The sequence below is a fragment of the Pseudopodoces humilis genome, chromosome 2 (genome assembly GCF_049639895.1).
Source record: "Pseudopodoces humilis isolate 2021_Gansu_Grassland_sample_001 chromosome 2, ASM4963989v1, whole genome shotgun sequence".
NCBI lineage: Eukaryota > Metazoa > Chordata > Aves > Passeriformes > Paridae > Pseudopodoces > Pseudopodoces humilis.
This window is the reverse complement of record NC_142201.1, coordinates 55,323,065-55,345,265: the sequence shown is the minus strand read 5'-3', so window position 1 is coordinate 55,345,265 and position 22,201 is coordinate 55,323,065. Positions and strand designations below refer to the sequence as shown.

Here is a 22,201-nt window from a genome sequence, read left to right as displayed (position 1 = left end):
GGTTTATGTTTTCCTTTCCCATCAGGGAAGTCTGCTAGCAGATGTCATACCCAGCCTCCAGCACACAGAGACCCCTGACCTCTGGTACCCATCTCAGACACCCCTGGTCCAGCTTGTTGGCTGGTGCAGGCCAGTACATATATGTCCTTTATATAGATCTGGTCACTAAGTGAGCCCAGACCTGGGGCCTTCCTGGTAGATGGCCTTCAAGACCCGTGGTCTCTCCAGTATTTAGCTGCCAGGTCTTCCTTGTCCCAATTACCAGCTTATCCTACCTCAAATTCGCTGGTAGGTTTAAAAACATGTCCCCTCACATACATAACAGAGAACTGAGAGAGAGAATTTAATAAGGAGGTGAGACAGGTTACAGTGATGACACGCAGGACTGTATTGACCAGGAATCTACTTTCTTGCAGCTCTCCTGTTTAATCTCATTTATTCTTCATGTTCCCCTGAGTTAATCTTCATTTCTGCCCTCCTTTTGCTCTTCATCTAAACAACCATGTTTGCCTAAAAACCTCGTAATTCCATAAAAAGTTTCACAGATACCCACAGCTCTCTTCCTCTCCAGCAGGCCATGGCATGTTTCCTCTTTTTAGTCATATTCATGAAAATCTTGTCTTTATTCTTATCAGTTAAGAGCTGAAGCTCTTAAAGGTGACGTGTGAGCAGGTGCTGTTATGGCTCACTGATCAGAGTCTCCAGAGTCCTGGGTTTTGCTGCTATTCTTGTTATCTACATTATGCCAGCAGTGTTAATTTTATTGCTTCTGTTTCTTGCCTTTTCTCTTTCATCCTGAATAGCTGTTAGCAAGGTACTTTCAGAGAAAGTTTCAATTCAGATTAGAAGTATTCCCTTTTCCTCCTCATTTTCTTCTCTTCTCCTTTCTCCATCTTGGAATTCTATTTTTCTGTCTTAAATGGCTCTTACTCAAGTGGGTTATTCATGTCCATGGGGAGGAACGAGTAATCTCCTGGAAATTTATGCCTGGCTTTTCTCTTGCTCATAGGTGGTTTGGTTCTAAGTACAGCCCAGAGTACTGTATCTTTTCCAATAACTAGGAATTGCATTTCAAATGTGTCTGCTAAATTCTCTGTGTGTACCATTCCATTTCATGTCACAAAGATGCATATATTTTTAAAGAATACTGTTGCTTTATCAGAGTTTGAAACAGTATTTCTAAAATGTATTTGTGTGAAATATGTTAATTGAAATAATTTTTTTCTTTGTAGAACCAAAATTGCAATTTCAGCCAACACATCAAGTACAGCACAAAGTTATGAATACAGAACAGAATGGCATCAAAGAGAATCATTCAAGACACGTTTCTCGCAATGACATGAGACAACCAAGGAATGAGAAACCCCCTCGTTTTCAAAAGGATTTTCAGAATTCAAGGCAGGCTTTGGAAAGTGGTGGGTTACCAAGGAACAGAGGTCCTGAAAGGCATAGCTCTTTAGAACACTGGACAGATGAAAAAAATAAAAGTGACAGACATTATCCTAGAAATGATAGGTCAAAGGATTTGGGTTATCCCACAACCACTCACCAGAGTGATATTACTTTCAAAAAAAGGGATAACAACATGCAAAACAGAGTAGGAAAAGGAGTGTCTTTCACAGAATTCAAGGAAAATTCTGCTGCTCAAGATGTGACAGACAACAATAACCAGAAACGTGGGAAAAGGGAAAACCAAACACACAATTCTGAAATTTTTTGTGATAGGAGGGCACGAACAATAAGTAGTGAAGCCTTTATGGTAAAAAGTGAGCAACATTTTGGTGTTAATAATGATTACCAAAATCCCAGTAGGACTGATAATTTTAGTGCTGTACCAAATGGAGATACTGAGCATCATCAGAAAGGAAGACGAGTAGGACCTATCAAATCATCAGGACCCACTGCGATCCCATCTTTTGATGACAAAATGTTGTATTACAACACCGGTCCCAAAAGGAGAACTGGGCCCATTAAACCAGAGAAAGTAGTGGAACCATCGATTCACATGGAGTATGGAAAAAGTTGGAGACCAGGGGATGAATGTTTTGCTCTTTATTGGGAAGACAATAAGGTATGCCTTTGACAAATGAGAATTATCTCAAGTTGTACCTCTAATGTTCCCTTATGCACATGTGGGAGATATTTAGCACACTGATACAGAGACATGGCCTTTGTTCATAGGTGTGTAGTGTGCTTCTTGCCTAGCTTCATGCTCTGTTTTTTATATCTATGATACGTCACTTATATTCATTGCACGAAAGTTTTTGAGTGCTTAAATCCAGTCCTTGTTTGTCTCATGTAGGTGGAGTTTAGGGTGACTTAAGCTCCTCACTGAAGCATTTGACTTAGGTGCCAAAAATTTGAAGGGATGAATATGAATCTAGGTGCCCATATTCTTTGCTGAGGAACAAAACCAGGATGCTGTGCTGTCTAGAATATCTATAATGGTAAATGTGTAATACCTTTTTCTGGAACAAGTCAGCACACAACCTTTAGCAGTACAAAGGAAGAATAAAGTTTGCAGGAATGGGGCTGTAAAAACCTGCTGGTCTTCTTTTAATCATTTCAGAACAGAAACAACAAAAGGCTTAATTTTGATTAGCACTTGTATGCTATTAACTAAAGAATTTGTGGACAAATTAATTATGTTGCATGACAGTTTTATATTACTGATTTTTTAAAAGTTTAAATACTTTATATTCAGCTCTTTTTCCCATTAATAAGATTTCTCCTGCAGCAGGACGTTTTGTTTTCTGCTCCTTTACTAAGGAAGTTTTAGACTGTTTTCTTTGATTTGTTGTCATCTGTTCAAGAGTTGTCTGCCACTCTTCTTTGGGTTTTGACCCTTTCTGATAAACTGAGAACTACCTTAAATATTGTTATTCTTTTAAGTATGTTTTATTCACACCTTTTTTTCCTTTTTGATAATTTTTTGTTTACTTTGTCATTTACTAGAAGCATTTTCCTCATTTTTTTTTTGTCTGTACTAGCTCAGCAGCATAACTTTATTTTTCTCTTTTTTGCTGTTATGACTTGAACCAATGATAGGCCATGCAGGATTTTTGGTAGTGGCAGCATATAGTCAGTTGACTTTCTTAAATAGGAATATGTAGCTTGAGTGGATGGATTAGTATGAAGTGTAATGGCATACTACTGAATTGTTTCCTGTTTTGAGAAGCATACTTGCATTACTGTGAAATGAAGTCTTGAAATTTTGGAAAGTACAAACCTTGCAAGAGAAATACATATGAGATAATCCCAGACTCTTACGTATTCAGCAAATTAGAAGATATGCTTTGGGAAGTAACTGATTTCTTGGTAGTTAAAGTAAATGCTGCTGCTCACTTCGGACAATTTTGAAATGTGATGATAAAATGCAGTACTGAGCTTAACCATATTAGGAGGCAGTGATTTCTTTGTGTTCAGTCAGATAGAAATGATTGCATACCTTCAAGAAAACTATATTTGCATAAATGTAAAAAAAAACCAAGTATTGTGTTTAGAAAAAGGACTTTATGAATGGACAGTTTTATCATATTTTCATCACATTTTTGGCATGTTTTATTATATGATAAGGTAGGTATACAAGTACATACATACAAGCCATATCAGTATATGGCTGATAAGCACTTATAGATGTATATTTTGAGTAAGCATCTTACAATACCATTTCTCTATATACAGCAGCATTTGTGTTAGTGATGAATTTGTTCTGCTTTTAGAGAGATGAAAACAGGTCTTTTAAATGCACGGTCTACTTACACAAGCTGTGTATTTTCTCATTGAGTATTCTAAATACATTCTGCCATGTCCTTGGAGTCTGCCATGAGAATTTTAAGATATCTGGTTTCATATCTGGTACAAGTTTAAAACAAAATATAATACTAAGACTAATTACACACACACACACACACACACACACACACACACAGAGACATATATGAAAAGGAAATTGTTAAGTATTTGTGGTATTTCTGGGTGTATTTTATGACCTTTGAAAATTTCTCTTTTAAGTTCTACCGGGCAGAAATTGAAGCGCTCCATTCTTCTGGGACAACTGCAGTGGTTAAATTCAGTGATTATGGAAATTATGAGGAGGTGCTTCTCAGCAACATCAGGCCTGTTCATGCAGACACATGGGTATGTGATAACAAATTGTATTAAAAAGTATAAACTACATAGTCTGTACAAAATATGTAACTCTTAAGCAATTAATGCCTACTCGTGCAGAGAATGCTACCTACATGTGTAGAAAAATAGTTGCGCAAATACATGATCAAAATCTCAGATTTTAGTTGTCTATATGAAACCTGATAGACATGTATTACAATGTGGTATTCTTCCTGTATAATAAATTTCAATTGTATTGTTTGAAAATGAATAATTGATCTGTCAGCCAAACAGTTTTGTGCATGTTTTCTCTCTTAAAAGTTGTTACTTACTCTATTCAACCCAATTTTTTGTTTTATTTCATGTACATTGTATGTTGTTCTGTAAGGATTAGGAAACAGTCATTTAAAACATATGTTCTGAGGCTTTTCACTACATGTGTATGTATGACTGAAAATAGACATCTGTATCCCTTTATTTTGTATCATGATTTTATTCTTGTTTCAATGATTCTTTGCCAAATACTGTAGTGGTCATGTATGCATCAAAATCTGTTTTGTGAAGTTTAGAATGTATTAGCCTTATGGAAGTTGGAAATTTCAAAAGGCTGTACCAGTGAATATCATGGAAGCAGAGATACATTTTGATTAAAAAAAATATATCAGGAATGCACAATTATTTGCTGTTTACTCTTACTATAAAAGGCTGCACAAAAAATATACATCTGCATATTGATTCCTTAATGATGAGTTGGCTGTGCTTTAAGTTCTAGCTTTCGGGTCATAGAACCGTGTTGCCTCTGCTGCAGAGGCTGAACAGTCAACTCCTGTTTTTTCCCAGTGGTCTTTTAACATGTATTGTTGCCTGTAGCTCTCAGATGTCTCTAAGATGGCCTTTTTGTGCTTAAAAAGATACTTGAAACTCTTCCCAGCTGATGCATTGCTGTTTGTATGAAAATTTTTCTTTCCCCCCTTTTTTTTTCCTACTAGCTGACCTGTAAGGTGCTAGTTACTTACTGTATGACTGTAATTTTTAAACCCTTTTTCTGGGTTAATAATCATACTTTTCTTCATTTGATTACAGTTTTGAGGAGTGGCTTTTATTTTACTTTAAACCACTGAGTGTTAGCATTCACAGTCTAAGAACTTGGCCTAGTATTAAGACTAAGTTGATCCTGGTAGTGAGGTGCCATTTCCTACTTGATCCTAGTAGCAAGGTAATCATTTTCCCTGCCTCTCCTGCCTATGTTTAATCATGTGTTCCTCCTCATCCCTCTCCTGTCATGTTGGATTGTCAGTCACATAGCCACAGGATGAGTTGAATGAAATAGATCACATTTTTGTTCACCTAGGTTGGCTTATTTTATTTCAGAGTTAGTTTGTTAAAGCTGATACAAGGGTGGGACAAACTGTGGAGAGGTGATTCTGACAGTAAATACCATAGTCCTGACATCATGCTGCATCCTGATCAAGTCATTGAGGCTTCCTCTGTTGTTACTGGAGACAAAAGAGGAATCTCCAAGGACTTTCAGTCCATTCAGAAGTGAAAAATACCTTTTTCAAGGTTCTTTTTTTCTCTCATTGTAGCCTGATTGAATTATATAGATTCAAACAAAGAAATTTCAGATCGTTACAGTTACACAAAATAAATGCCAATCAACATTTTCATAGTGAACATCATTTTAATGGGTTGTTTTCTGACAAATTACTCTTTTGTTGCTAGAAGGTCCTTGCAGCTATAGGATTTTTGCAGAAGAAAGTTGATTAGGACCTACCTCTTTGCTTCTTTGTGTTTGGGTGCTAAGCATAATCCTCATTATGCATTTGCAGTTCTTTATCACCCATTGATACACAGGTTTGTCTTTTAATCTGAACACTGTTGGTCAATTTTCTTTGTCTCAGTGTTCTTATTAGTATATAAGTCTAGATAGCATGCATGAATGTAAAATGTAAAATGTAAAATCATGCTGCTTAGTTCTTTGACTTAAGATTCAAGTAACTTGGTTGTATTTTCTCTTTACAAGAGAAGTAAACAGATTTTAAACTGACTTCAGTAATTACTTTTCTTTCACTGATCAATGCTATTGGCTCCAAGGAACATGTATTACTGGAAATAGTATGCTGATTTTTATTTCAATTGTTCCAGATAATTTTCAGATTAGCTAAGTGTAAAGTCCCTTTTGCAAGTGTTTGGGTTCATCAGTGCTGGTCACTTTTTAAACATCACCTGCTCCTAAGGGCACAGGAGCAAGCATTTCCCTAAAGTCCAAAGTCAAGCAGGCTGGCTTGGCTGAACAGCAATCTTCTCTTGGAAATAAGCAAAAAAGGAAGGTCTATGTGCAGTGGAAGCAGGATCAGGTGGCATGAGAGGAATACAGAGATGCTGCTTGCCACTGTAGGGAGAAAATTCATGTGGCTGAAACTCAGTTGGAGTTGAAGCTGCCAGAAATGTGGGGAGCAATAAAAAAAAAAGTTTTTTTTCAATATATTAATGGAAATAGGCAGTGTATAAATGACATCAGCCCATTACAGGATGAGGATGGTCACCTCACAAACAGGGACAGGGATGAGGCACAGGGGTTTAGCACATTCTTTGCCTCCATCTTCAACATGGATGATGGGCCAAGGGAGTCTCAGTGTCCTGAACTGGAGAACCATGGCTGTAAGAATCATCAACTCCCAACTGACACTGGAATTGTGTGGGATCTGCTGGTCCAGCTGGATCCCTACAAATCTATGGAGCCTGATGGGATTCATCCAAGAATCCTCAAAGAACTGGCTGATGGAATCGCAGAACCTCTCTCAATGATGTTTGAGTGGTCTTGGGAATCTAGAGAGGTCTCAGCTGACTGGAAGCTGGCCAGTGCTGTCTGAGTTTTCAAGAAGGGCAAGGAGGACCGTGGAAAATACAGATCTTTCAGTCTCACTTCAGTGCCTTGTAAAAGCCTGGTAAAGATTATTCTGGGAGGTATTGAAAAACACCTGGAGGACGATGCACTTATCAGTCACAGCACAGCTTTGTGTGAGGAAAGTCCTGCTTGTCAAATCTGATTTCCGTCTATGAGAGAGTAACCTACCTAGCTGACCTAGGAAAGCCAGTTGATGTAATTTTTTTGACTTTCAGTAAAGCTTTTGATGCTGTCTTTCACAGTATCCTCCTGGACAAAATGTCCAGCCCACAGCTGGATAAACACATCATGTGCTGGGTGAACAGCCGGCTTTCAGATCTGGTGCAAAGGGTTGTAATGAATAGGGTGACATCTGAGTTTTGGTGACCTGTCACTAGTGGGGTTCTGCAGGCTTCATACTCAGCCCTGTGTTCATTAACAACTTAGACATAAGTCTCAAAGGAATAAGTTTGCCAATGACACCAAATAGGGAGGAGCTGTAAACTCCCTCGAGGGTAGAGACGGTCTTCAGAGAGACCCAGACAAATCAGAGTGCTGGGCCCTCACCAAATGTATCAGGTTTAACAAGGACAAGTGCTGAATTTTCCACCTGGGATGGGGCAATCCTGATTGAGTGTATACACTAGGCTAGAAAGGGTAAAGAGAGGCTGGAAGGCAGTGCTTCAGAAAGGGACCTGGGGTTCCTGGTCAACGGCAAGTTGAGTCATCACTGTTCCCTGGCAGCCAGGAGGGCCAACCATGTCCTGGGGAGGCATCAGGCATCATCATCCACTCAGAGGAGGTGATTGTCCTGCTCTGCTCTGCACTGGTGTGGCCTCACCTCGAGGTGTTTTGGCCTCACCTGTCTGCAGTTATGGACACCACAGTATGGGCAAGACATTATGCTATTAGAGAGCATTCAGAGGAGGGAAACAATACATAGTGAAGGGCCTTGAGGGGAAGATTTGTGGAGAATGGCTGAGGTAGGTTGGTTTGTTCAGCCTGGAGGAGACTAAAGACAGACCTTGTTGGGGTCTTCAACATCTTTGTGAGGGGAAGAGAAGGAGCAAGGACAACAAGACCCAAGGAAGTGGCATGAAATGGCATGAGTCAGGGGAGGATATCAGGAAAAGATTTTACACCCAGAGGATAGTTGAACACTAGAACAGGCTCTCAGGGGAAGTGTCACAGCACCAAGCCTGAAAGAATTCAAGGAACATTTGCACAATGCTATCATGCGCATGATTCTTGGGATGTCCTGTGCAGGGCCAGGAGCTGGACTTGATGATCATTGTCAGTCCCTTCCATTCAGTATATTCTGTGATTACAAGATTCTTAATCTTTCTTCTCTATCTGTACTGAAAACTTGTAGAAATATGCTGTATGTGAGTCCTGATGTCTAATTCACACTCCATTTTGAAAGAGTTGCTGATATTGAGAGAAGATTTAGTGAACTCTATTAAGGCATAAATTTAGCCTTAATACTTAGTATTGTTTGTTTAGTACTCATGTTGAATTTAATTTTTTGCCCAAAAAATAGAAACAGATGAAAGTATACCACTGGGAGGAAAAAAAAAACAAAGCAAAACATTGCTTGGCTTGTCACTTTAAAGAACAGCCGAAGTACCACAGTGACCTTATTTTGATGTTTAATGATGTTACATATTATTTAAGCATCTGAGCTTCTGTTCTGCTTTTGGCAACCTTTATAAGTGATTTTTGGTTTTCGGTCTGTCTGACATGCAGCAATATATCTTTCTGATGGCTAGAAGATAAAGCTGAGTTTTACATTAGGTAAACCAAAAGGTAGTGGGGAATTTTTTTCAATAATCATATACAATACCAATATAAATGCATTTAAGAACACTAGAACTGTTTATTGTTTTTCTTAGTGCCTGAAAAATATGTCCTTGGTATGCAAGTCATAAATATTTTTAATAATAAAACTGCATTTGGATTCCACTATTCTAGAGTTCTTATAAATGTCCTGTATGTAACACTACAATACTGTATTCCACTAGTTCCCTCAATGTAGTAGGGGTCACTTAATTAAAGTATTTTAATCCAAATAAAAAAAAAGTCACCGAAATACCATTGTACAAGAACTGCTTGTTTTTTCTTGTAAACGATGTAAAATCATACTAACAACTGAAAAGCATTGAAAGGACCTTCCTGAGTCACTTAATTTGTTCTGTGGAAAAAAAAATAAAGTCAAGATAATACTTTAAACTCTTAAGTCTTAATTTTATTCTCTAATCTGTAGGATATTTTTACCTTAATAAATTATGAAAATGTGTAGTCTAAGTGTTTATCTTGTGACATTTTCCCCCAAAGCCAAGTAAGTCTTTGGTTTGTTTTCCATTCTCTATTTCCTTAGTAATGTCATAGGCCTTTTTCCACCTGAGTTACACTACAGTTACCTTTTATGGTTTTCTGCTGCTGTATGAAGGAAATAAAGATTCTAGTGTTCCCTATGTATGTATGTAGTTTCACTTACATATGTCATGGCCTTAACTGATTGTTCTCTAAACAAGCTGGAATTCTTACAGATTCTTTGCTTACAATTATTCTAATTCCTTAAGAATTCAAATTATGAAGTAAAGCCTATAGTTTAGCTTAGTTCCCTCTTTCTACAGTATCTTGCACTGTATTTCTGCATAAAGATATAAGAAGGCAAAAATTATTATTAAGGCATAAATATACATATTCCTGGTTGTTGTATAGTTTGTTTTGTTCTGTGGAGACTGAAAATCCACTTTGCAGGTTTTCTCAACTTGTTTCTTCAGTGAGGAGTGAGCTGAGGAAAGAAAATAACAGGATCTTGGACTACAGTTAATTCTTGCTGGCAGACAGTTCAGAGTTCAAGTTTGATAACATTGTGTCTTGTCACAGAGCTTTAAGAGCTTCTGTGTGTGTTGAATTACCTTAAACTGTAATTCAGGGATGGATCACACCTGTCCCATTTCAGGTAAGTGAAGAGGTAAACTCCTGTTAGTTTTCTGAAGGTGTTTGAACCTCTCCCCAGCAGTATAAAGAGCAGCGCTGAAAACCGCTAAGTGGTAAAGGGTTACAGCTGCTTCTTTAAGCTGGAGAAGACTTTTGCCTACCTGTTTTATGGAGGTTTTAAACCCATTCAAATGTCTTTATGACAGGCTAATAACTGCTTGAAGGATTGGATGCTATTTCTTTATGGCTCTTAGGCCTGGATGCCCTTGGTGTCACACTGTGGTCTTTCAGTGTTGTATGTCAAGCAGGAAATCTTTCCCACTGAATAACTAAGTAGGTGCAGTAGATAAATGTCTCCTGGTTGGATCTCTTATCTAGTTTCTGTCCTCATTGACTACACAAAAAACCAAGGCTGGTGAAAGAGAATGGTACAGTTTACTTAATTGGATCTAAGATTCTCATAGAAAAAGTATCCCTGAGTGTTGCATCAGAGAAGACTTCCATGTCTTTAATTCTTCGGCTTCTGTACTGTTAGGAAAATCTCTAGAATAATTTTACAGTTCAAAATAATTCAGTGACTCAATTCATTAAATTAAGGCTGAGTGTTTTGGACTACTTATTTTCCAGAGTGGTGGTAGGCATTTGTTGAAATTAATCTAAAACATTATTAGTGTCAATTTAGTTTCCACAAAAGGCTATTTTTTGGCTTTATCAAAGCACTTGAGATGTAGGCAGTAATTTTGTTGGGATGTGCCTTATTTTCTGTCTTGTCAAGATGTGGTGATTTCAGTCCCCCCTGTCCTCTTAAGATAATGAAAAATTGCTTTCCATTATCTGTCTTAAACTTTTTTTTTTCTTACTGGAGACTTTTTGTACTGACTGTAAATATTGTCTTAAATTCCATTACATCTTTTACAGTACAGCACCATACATGCCCTACACACAGTTAACCTTCAGGTTCTCTCAGGATAATTTTTTATGTAATTATTTATTTCCCTAGCCTTCTATTAAGCTGAGTTTTTTAGAGACAAACTTTTTGGAAATTACTTACTCTGATCAACTTCTAGTAGATGTTTTTCTTTAGCACCTTTATTCTCTGAGAAACTACATATTTTTTCAGACTTTAACTTGTATCCGTGTAGACAGATGTTCACAATTTAGCTATTCCTCTGAAAGTTACTAGCCCTTAGCTGAAACGTGGTAACTGACATTGAGAGGTGGTTAAAGCATTTTACTTCTTAATTCTTTACTTCTGTACTTCTACTTAATAAACTAAAAGCAGTCAAATTTCAATTGAGGACGTCATTTGTACCAGTTGTGCATAAACTAGGAGCTTTCAATTTTCTGCTTGTATCATTAGGCATTATGAAATATATTCGAGTCTTCACCTTGAGCATTTCATATTAATCAGACTATGAAATATTGTTAGAAATTATTACCAGCTGTACAAATCAGATTAAGAACATATTCTTGCGGTTTACAATTATTGAAAATAGTCGTGACAGAGCAGCACACTTGGAACATTATGCTGTTTTTCTCCTTCTCCCCTTGTTATCAGTTGTAATTGCTTATAACGGCAATTCATTATTTGGAGGCTGCAATGGGCTCCTTCCTTGTTTATTTTCAGACTGTTCCTCATCCTTTCAACTCAGTTGCAATTTTGTTTTGAGATAGCATAGCTTTACCTGGTAAAAGTATTGTTTTTGATTGTGCTCAGGTGTGATTAAAGTTCTTCAGAATCTCATTTTGAGAATTCTGAAAGATTTTATGCTTGGATTTTTCTATATTGCCCATGTTGATATTGAATATGTTGAGTAAAAGAAGATATTTGTGTAAAAATATCTGGACTGTTCTTGCATCACTATTTCTCTCCTGATTTCCCTGTCTTCACTTTCCGTGTTCTGAGTTTGTCCATATTTCATAGATTAATTCAAAGGATTGTAATTAAAGAGGAAATTAGAGGAATTGGTGTAGTATTCCTAACTGGTTGCTTTCTAAGGAAGGGAAACATGATAGTGTTGGTTTAGTATTGCAGAATAGAAGTGATAATGAAATCTGTGGAGTATGTGGGGTATGTGTGTGTGATCCCAGATCTTACTCATTCTTATGTACACAGCACATGTTCAATAGATACGTTATTTGATGTACTGAAGTTTCCTTGTACAGGGATAGTTAATATCTGGACTGCTTGAGCATTTTTCTTCCTTGTTTGATGACCTGCAGGTATTATAAGTAATAATATGTAAAAAAGAAGTGTTTCATAACATAATAACTTAAAATAGTTTACCATGAAGGCAGATGTTTTTTAGCAAGGTGATTTGTTTTTCTTCATAAATGTTAGAACGTAGGAAATTACTCTTTTGAGCTGATTTTTTGAAGGATAAGGGGAGAAGGAGGGAGGCTGGGGGAGTTGGGTTGTTGTATGTTTCTGTGGGTTCTATTTTTTAGTGTTGAGGAGATCTTTGCCAAAGGGGAATATATGTTTCTCTAATGAGAGTGAGAGTTGGTTAATAAGAAAGCAATAAATATATGATGGCTATACAGAGGGACTTTTTATCCATGTTTTATGTATTTAATGTGTATGTCACATGTATTGAATATCCAACATGATAGAATCTTCTAACTTTCCAACTTGGAAAATTTGGTTATGCAGGTGGATATCAGGGACTATCTCATTGCTCAGTTCAGATTTTCCTATGCTTATGAAGCCCTTTTATAATTGTCTTTTCTTTTTTGTGGGGCTTTTTTGTTTTTGGTGTTTTGTTTTGTTTGTTTTTTTTCCTTTGGTACCTAATTAGGAGTGTTGCTTCTGACTACTTAGTGAAAATCCTGAGAGCTTATTTCATGGAGGCTCATGGTGATAGAATCTTTTGCAGAAAAGGTTTGCATAGTTATGTAATAGCTTCATATTTGAATTTATTCCTTCTCTTCGTATCTTTTCTAATGTGGTCATTTTTGTTCTTCCTCTAGACTATTTGTTCTCATCCCCTGTGGGTCACAAGGCTTATAGGAGCAAATGAAAGCAGTGGTGTTTAGTTTTTGTCATACTCTTTGTTCCTTTCTTGACAGAGGTCCCCCAGTGGCCCATTTCAATGTAGGACACTGCTGATGAATGTTTGAATGTTTTTGATTGTTCTACAACTGACAGTAAAATTTTACAAGATGTTGGATGCAGACTTGTGAGGTTTCTCTTGTTTGCATTCATTCCTGGCCCATTCCACTCTTGCTTCTTTGCCTTGTATGGATAATCAGCCTCTTTTTGGTGATGTCAGACACACGTTAGGTTACATCAGCAATCCTCACAGCTGGGCATTTTGAGGCCCAGCTGGTGGAAATCACACCATATATCACAGAGTTTCATCAGTGTCCAGGGAGAGGAGTGAAGCTGAGTCCCCACTGAGAGCTCAATCTTCCACAAGTTCAGGCCAGCTGAAGGAGGGAGCTACTCAACAAAAGTTCATCACTCTACCTGGAAGTGGACTTCCTTCCATTTCAAAGTGGGAAGGGAAATACTTGTGAATGTGAGTAAATTGGTGCTACAGGGTTATTTTGCATTGGTTTTACACATAGAAAAATTTGTATATTTGTTTTTTTTGGTTTTTTTTTCTTTTTTTTTACTTTGTTCCTAACTTTTTCTGTAGATGTAAAAATTATTGAAGATTGGATATTACAGTTTTAGGATAATTGCTTAGGTTGGAAAAGACCTTGAAGATCATTGAGTAAAATCATTAGTCTAGCACTGTCAAGTCCACCACTAAACCTGAATTCCACATCTACAGATCTTTTAAATTATAGAGATGGCTCAACCACTTACTTCCCTGGACAGCCTGCTCCAAGGCCTAACCAAGGTTTCTGTGAAGGCATTTTTCCTTATATCCAATCTAAACCTCCCTTGGCACAATTTGAGGTGATTTCCTCTTGTCTTACTCATTACTTGGGAGAGGAGCCTGGCCCCCACCTTTCTACGATCTCCTTCAGAGTAACTGTGGATGGGATAAGGTCTCCCCTCAGCCTCATTTTTTTCAGGCTAAGCACAACCCCAGCTTCCTCAGCTGCTCCTCATAGGGCTTGTGCTCTAGAGCTTTCACCAGCCCTTTTGCCCTTCTCTGAACATGCTCCAGCGCCATGTCTTTCTTGGACACAGCACTCAGTGTGTGGCTTCACCAGTACAGGCTGAGTATAGGGGGACATCCCTGCCCTGGTCCTGCTGGCCACACAATTGCTGATACAGGTCAGGATGCCATTGGCCCTCTTGGCCACCTGGGCACATGCTGGATCATGTTCAGCCACTATAACCAGCACCCCCAGGGCCTCTTCCACTGGGCAGCTTTCCAGCCACTCTGCCCCAAGTCTGTGGAGCTGCCTAGGGCTGTTGTAACCCAAGTGCAGGACCTGGCACTCGGCCTTGTTGAACCTCTTACAATTGGCCTCACCCCATTGGATCTGGCCTGTCCAGGATCCTTTGTAGAGTCCTCCTGCCCTCCAGCAGATCAACAGCCCCACCTAACTTGGTGTCATCTGCGGATTTATTGAGGGTGCACTTGATCCCCTTGTCCAGATCTCTGATAAATATATAAAAGCAGAACTGGTCCCAGTACTGAGCCCTGGGGAACACCATTTGTGACCAGGCACTAACTTTTCTATCCTGTACCAGTATAAAAAGTTCCTAATGTTTTTAAGCATATTTTGCCCATCATTGTCTTTTGAACCTGTTGCAGAAATTGCAGGATGACATGGTCTTATTTTCTTTAAGTCATGGTTATTAGATAAAATATAGGTGCAATTAGGCAAATTTTATTTTAAAATATAAAGCATACAAGGTATAAGTAATGTAGAGGTCTTGACTTTCAAGTTAACTCTTTTTTTATGGAGCTGTTCTGTGTTCTCTCATGGGCAGATTCTGTTTCAAGACTCTTTTAACTGACTGTGTCCCTGCACTACCTATGTGTTGTGTTTTGGTTTAATTAATTAATATTTCTTTAGAATTTTTCTGTATATTTATGGAAATAAATTTTGCTATGTTTTACTTAATTTTTTTGTGTGCGGTCAGTCATTCACAAATAAATTCACATAGGTGTTTGTTTACTAAATATACACCTCTGTGTGGGACTTGGGGGATTCATATGTCAAATTCTGTCATGGGTGAGGTTGTGCACACAGCCTTCTTTTTAGTGTCCTAACAGGAAAGCATTAGATAAATTCTCATGGCATCACTGAATGTTTTCTTTCTGAAATTTATGTTGTCAGGATTTTCTGTTTACGTGCTAAAGCAGATTCAGCAATGCAGGAAATACTTACCCTCTCCCCCACCCTTCTATGGACTTGTAAGGCTTTTCTCACCAGTGCACTTCATTCAGAGAAACTGAATGCTGATTTTTTTTTCCCAGTCTGCAAGTATTCTTTTTTGCAGTAGTTTAGGACTGTCATATTACCTGCCAGGCAAAAACACTTCCAGTTTGTGTTTTTTTTTCTGAATGAATGGAGAAAACCTGATGTGTCCATTGGTTCTGTGTTAATTTGTATAGAATATCTCACTTTAGTGCATCAACTTTTCTTTTAGAAATTAAAAATAAACCTTTAAGTATTTATTGTTTGATATTGATACTGCTCAGTGAAGAAGCTTTTCACAGGTGAAAGGGGTATGGTCTGAATGGCTTAAAGATGTACTTGTAAGGAATTTTTTTAATTCATTCCTTTTTGCTGTATTGAGAACACAGTGACAAATTTGCAGGACAGTACATCTATTTCGACACAAACTGCACAGTAAGAGTTACATGTTTATTTCCACATGTGCCAGAGGGAATGACTGCAAGTATGAATAAACTGAATTTCCCTTAAGGGAAACCAGTAAGTCAGCAATGTCTGTGGGATAATCATGCCCCAGGTTTACATTATCCTAGTTTTATGGAAATGTAATAGAAAAATTGTCTATTTAGAAAATGAATGACTGCTGTGTTTCCACAGCTGAAACAATGAAATACAAAGAAATGTCTGATTCCAAGTTAACTGTTGTGTTGCTTTTAGTTGTCTCAGATTAAGTATGTAATTCTTTTCCTTGCCCATCCATTTATTTTCCATTTTTTGACTTTTTTTTTTTTTTCTGAAAAATCTACTAATTTTCTGCTGCCTTCTTCAATGTTTATTGCTTCACTTGAAACTCAGGATGTGTATGATTCTAGCAGAATCATTTAAAAATTAGCTGGTTTTGAAGCGCAGGTTCTTTATATTTTCAGCAGAGGGAAAATGAGATAAGTCTAATTAAAATTGACAGTGTATATTAAATTTTTCAGGGTTACCAAATAATTTTATTATAAATCTAGTATCTTTATGTGATGTGTAATAAGGCATTAGTTGAAAAATTGCTGGTTCTGAGAGTACTTTATAAAATTTTTACAAAAACTTGCCAAGAAAATGTAAATTTTTCTGAGGTTTGGTTAATTAAAGTCAACAGAAAATATTTATTACCATTAATTTATTTCAGATGCTATAGAGAAGACTACTCAAGGAAGGGTCGTCTTGAAGATATTATTTGGAACATGGGAAAGCAACAGTTATTATGGGATAGTTCCATGCCACTTAGCTTTACATACCATAGTTAGGAGCATATTTGCTTGTGGCCCATCTGTGTTCAATGGAGAAAAAGACATATCCTCAGAAAGATAATTTTCTTTTTCTAAGTGTAAATAAGGGAAACAATGGGTATATGTTTTATTGTTTTTCTATTTTTCTTTTGTAATGCTGTTACAGTAAGTTTGTTGTAATGTGGCTGTTGAAATCGACTGCTTCTACATTAGGAAAATATTAACTGATTTTCTCTCTTGGATAAAAGGCTTTGTACAGAGCTTGAAAGTACAATATAGAATTTTATTTGTATAGTACATCAAAATCTCATAAAATTTGAGAAACAGTGAAGGAGAAAGATACCACAAGTATAGCAGATTAAAATATTTTGTTAATGGGTAGGGGTTATTCTGCCTGCGTATGGAATGGCAACAAACAATATTTGCGCAGTTACATTTCAAAATCACAGGCTTTTTTTAGTAAATCATACAGTATCAAGTCATTTTTATCCCTTTGAGGACAATCAAATTTTCTAATAGTTGCCATAATACATTTGACATTTCAATTTCTGTCACACTGTTTTACCTAATAAACTATTTTACCAGAGTGAAGCTAGGGCTAAAAACTTCAGCAAAGCTATTGATGGTTTAGACATGAAAGTCAAAACAGGGTTACCTATGGAGGACTATATATGCAGCATATATGGGTTTATACTCATGTATCTGCACTAATTACCTAATGCTTGCCAAGTCCTATAAGCAGCGAGGTTCTTACTGGGTCTTGAAGTTCAAGTAGAAGAACTTGTATACCCTATAGGTGCTTTACAATTGCTTATCCTACATGTTCTTTACAGGTAGAAGATAAGACATTAATAGGGCTAAGAGTTTATATTAATGATCTGATATCAGTGAGAGGTCAGCCATATGCAGATCTTGCAGTATAACCTCGAACTCTACTTGCTTCTCTCATCATGATTTAACCCAGGAATTTGAATGCCCATAGGCCCAATCTAATATAGATGTGTTGTGCACTGCGGAAAAAAAAAAAGTGAGCATCTGCAGGCTTACAGAGCTTATTCTGGGAGAAGATTGCTCTGTGAAAGGAACTGATATTTTAGGTAAGAAGCCTATCTTGCAAAGAAAATTGATGAAGAACAAATATGTTGAATTATTCTCTAATAGACACTTCAAAAAAATCAGTACTTGGTTAAGATCCTTGAAAAATCTACATCAACCATACTTCTTTTATTTAAAATTTTTACACCTCATTTGATAGTAATTTTTGAAATTGTGGCGTAAAGCCACTCTGAAGTTGTATAACAAACCTGTTTCTACCCCTCACCCCCCACAAAATCCTGCTTAATTCTTAATTTTTATGGAGTTCAAAGAATCCATTTAAGTATTCAGATAAAGGAGAAGTTCCAGAGAATTCTGTAGACAGTTCAGCAAATTATTTTTCCCTTGCAAATATTGGATATATAATATATTGCATATAAAGTAATTTAAAAATAATTACATTTAGCTATTTCTAGAATACTTGTGAATTTCTAAGTGTGGACACAGTTTGAGTTTTCTCTGCTTTCTTTTTTTGATTCATCTGGATAATCTTGCAGTCTGTTTTTGATTGATCCAAGCACTGGTAAGTAGAAAATGCAAAAACCGAAACAAGTACTCAAGGAGCTCAACACTGGATGATTAGGCAAAAGAAGCAAAATCTGAGAAAGTAATTTAACCAGGAAAAAAGAGATCACTTGGTGTTTTAACAGCAGGAGACAGCTGTTGCCTGCAGAGTGGGCAATGCAAGGAGGCATTAAATCTGGATCAGGAAATAGAATTTGAAATGCACATGAAAGAAAACATCATTTTGCAAGCCAACAGTCTCTTTGTACTGAACCAGCAAGTTCCCCATGCCTTCAGAGTGTGGGTGAAGTTAAAACTGCAGCTTAACTGAAACAGAGGTTTGACACTACCTAAATGGAAAATATCTTCTGCTTTCTTTGCCTTCTGTCTCATCTTTGTCCCACAGTCCCTGGCCCCACACTGCTTCTACATGCTGCTTCTTTATGCCTCTCTGCACAGGCTTGGGTGTTCATCCCTTAATAGCCCACAGAGAGCTATAATTGAAAAGCTTCAGCAGAAGGGCCCAGTGAATGGAGCAGAATTTTCTGTCCGTAAGCAGTAATAGACAGAGCTAACTACTTTGTAAGTGGCAAAAGTGCAGGAGCTGATCAGCTGTGACTTGCAACTGCTTCTTAAATTTATGTGAGCACATCATTCAGCAAAGCTTTTGTGTCAATGCATAAGTTCTGTCCGGTTCTTTACTGTAATCCACCTGTTCATTCTCAGAAGTTATGCTGTAAGTATTCACTTCAAATGATTGTGTTTTTAAAAAAAAGTCTCTAAACAATTCTTTTGAATACAATTATAGAAGTCTTGCAGTTGAAATTCAGAATGAATAAATTTAATCTTTTTTAATTTAAGCTTTTAATGAAGAATAAATTTATTCTAATAGTGTTCATTTGAAGAATAAATTGTTTGGTGACGTTTAAAATGCTGGATTTATAACTGTATTCTGCAGCTATGAAATCCGTTGAATTTTTTATTGTAAAGCAGGCTGGTAGTCACCTGTCTGGACTGAAGTTACTTGCTAATTCATTAAGCTGAGCAGGTCAAATATGGTGGTGGTAGAACCTCTTCAGAGTATATGGGTCCAACCATTTTATCCTTGCTTAGTTCTCATTTTTCTTATGAGTAGAAAAAAGCCATCAAAGATAACAGTAGATTTTTACAGCAAAACTTTGAATGGAAGATGAATTTTCAAATTACTTATCCTTCCCTGTTTGTCCTCTTTTTTTAAATACCTAAGGAATGCTGGCATGTTCCACCCTCTCTCTCTTCATTCTAATCTGTTGGTGCAGAAATTTCTTTGTGCATTTCATTGTTTGCGTTGTGAACTTTTCCTTGCTTTTTCCTATGTATTTGCCAGTTTTTTCTTGTCTTTTGCAGTTGTGCTTAGTGCTATCATTTAATCTCAGTGTTCATAGTCTGAGGTTGGCATTGTGTAAGTACTAATGGAGTCCTGGATCCTGGAATTTTAGATAAATAATGAAAAATAAGCTGAAGTATGGAGGTAATAAAATACATAAATTTTTAGAGCAGTGTACTAATATAAAGCCTCTACCGATAATCGAAGGAGAATGAAGATGTTCTAAGAGAGATTTTTGGTCACCTTTGCTTTATAAAATCTAATCTAGATCTTATATGGATAAAAATAATTTAGAATGAGTCACAAGCAACTGATAAATTGAAAGTAAGCAGTGAGAAAGATTGGAAAAGTAGAATTGATGGCAAGATGTGTGACCTAACTGACTGCAGTTATATTGGAAGAAGTATAGACAGATAAAGTTTTTTTGGTTGAAGAACAGGAAAAACAAGGAAGTGAACATAAGATACACATAGTTTTGCCTACAAAGAGTGCATGCTGTTCCAGAAAATGGCAGTTTTTAGTGTAGGGTGGAGAAATTTTAAAATAAATTGAGATGAAAGTCCATCAAATTTAATTGTTTCTTTAAGGTAGTAAGAAATTTCCTTAAAATAGAAATAAGGATAAAGAGGTTGTGCCTGTTTTGCTTGAAGAAGACTGAGAGTGAAATCTTAACATCATAGGGAGGGTGTCCAGAGGATGGAGCCAGGCTATTCTTGGTGGTCCAGCCAATAGAACAAGAGGCAATGGGCAGAAATTGATGCATAGGAAGTTCCACTTGAATATGAGAAAGTACTTCATTATTGTGCAGGTGACCACACACTGGTCATATTGTCCAGAGAGGTTGTGGACTCTCCCTCACTGGAGATATTCGAGAACTGTGTGGACACAATCCTGTGCCATGTGTGCTGGGATGACCCTGCCTGAGCAAGAGGCTGGACCAGATGACCACTAGTGAGCGGTCCCTTCCAACCTTTATGTGTTCTGTGATTCTGTGGAAATAAAATGGCGATAAATAGTGAAAGATCAGCAGTAGTGAATTGAGGGTCAATGATTACTAAATGATGACAGAAAAGAAATTCACTTACTTGTAATATAAGACGTTTTTAATAAAGATATGACTTGGCAAATTGGTATTTTGGAGAACATTAGATCCATTTAGGATCAATGTGTCATCTGACAAGAAGATGGCAGAATTCAACAGGACAGTCAGTAACTGTGTGTGGAGCCACTGTGCATAAAAAGGAATGAGGGAATGCTTGAAACGTGTTCTGTTAATCATTTGTTATTACTTGCTGCATTGCTCACATCCACATTATTCAGAGCCTCAAGAAAGTGAATGTGATTTCACATTTCACTCTTGCCTATTGCAGTAAAATTTCTGAATTTGGAATGCATGCATGTGAAGCTTTTCATTCACTGTGTAAGGACAATTACACCAAAATAGAAATGCGTAGGATAAATTCTGGTTTTAATTTGGCTTTACTGAGTTCAAAGGATCGACAACATTAACTTTGAGATTTGATGAAGATTTGCTGCTGTAGAAATTTACTCTGATGTGCTTACCTTCAGAAAGAGGTTGGCTATTATAGTTGAGATGCTATACACTGAACTATTTAATTTCTGTGCTGTTTTCAACTATTCATGTTGCTTAGAGTATACTGAAAGAGCTAAAGGTATTTAGACCACTTCAGGCATTTAACTTGCTTTTTAACATCTGCTGCTAGCGCAGCTAGCATTGTCAGTGATGGGAGATGATCTCTTATACTGAGTGTTTGTTCTAGGACTAGGAATATTACAAACTGTGTGGACTTTTGTGTTAGACATCTAATGCTCTATTGATTTTTATTTGGATAATCAGTGTCTCTGAACCTCTTTATATGACAGAATATATAGTACTACAGGTAGTAAAAAGAAGTACATTGAGAAAAGTTTTATGGCAGAACTCTGTTTCTCAGCCTTCAGCTACAGTGAAACTAAGAGATATAAATCAGTTATGCTGTATTCAGTGCTGAAAAATCTGTTCTCTTCCACAGTTGTTTCAGCCTCTCTGTAGTAATGCTTAATCTGGAAACATAGCTGTGACCACAGATGTGCCCTGTAAATAGGAAACCTTACCATGAGGAATGTGGTTGTTTGTAACTGTTGCTTTAAAAATGCATGTTTATTGACATTCATGCTAATTCAGAAAGAGAGGTTTCTTGAGTAAGATCTCACTTTTCACAACAGAAAGAAGGTTTTCCTTTCTGTTGTTTAGAGTGAAATATTCTACTGCTTTGACTTGCTTAATCTGTTATGTGCATGCTGCACTCTGACAGTTCCTGGGTGTTGGAATTGTTGATGAACTTCTAATGAATGATTCAATGCTCTTGCTTTGTGTTGCTTTAAATTCTTATGTTGTGAATAAAAGGGATTGAGAGTTACTTTTTCCCAAAAGTGAATTTCTTCCAGCAAGTTCCCACTAGACCTGGTGTCTGCTACAGTATAAAGATATTAAAGAAAAGAGATCAAACCTGTTTTTCTGAGACAGTGTTTGACAATCATACTCATTCTCAGGAGCTTTTTTTTTTTTCAGCCTATAATTTTTTCTTTGATTTAAAGTCTTACACTCTTACAATTTTTCTCTCTCTTCAATGTGTAGTACCTCCAAATGTTCCACTAGATTAATGTTTTTCCATTAGATATTTCTTGACCAAAATAAATACATAGTTATTT

General features: G+C 36.9%; 1 protein-coding gene across 5 annotated transcripts in view; it reads left to right on the top strand.

Moving 5' to 3' along the window:
• The window catches only part of TDRD3 (tudor domain containing 3), a 92,637-nt gene that overhangs the window by 65,893 nt on the left and 4,543 nt on the right, over positions 1-22,201 (top strand). For all 5 annotated transcript variants that reach the window (XM_005516409.3, XM_014249352.2, XM_014249362.2 and 2 more), the window contains 2 exons: positions 1,233-2,071; positions 4,015-4,140. In XM_005516409.3, coding sequence (XP_005516466.1) covers positions 1,233-2,071; positions 4,015-4,140 — 965 coding nt within the window. The remainder of the gene's footprint in view (positions 1-1,232; positions 2,072-4,014; positions 4,141-22,201) is intronic.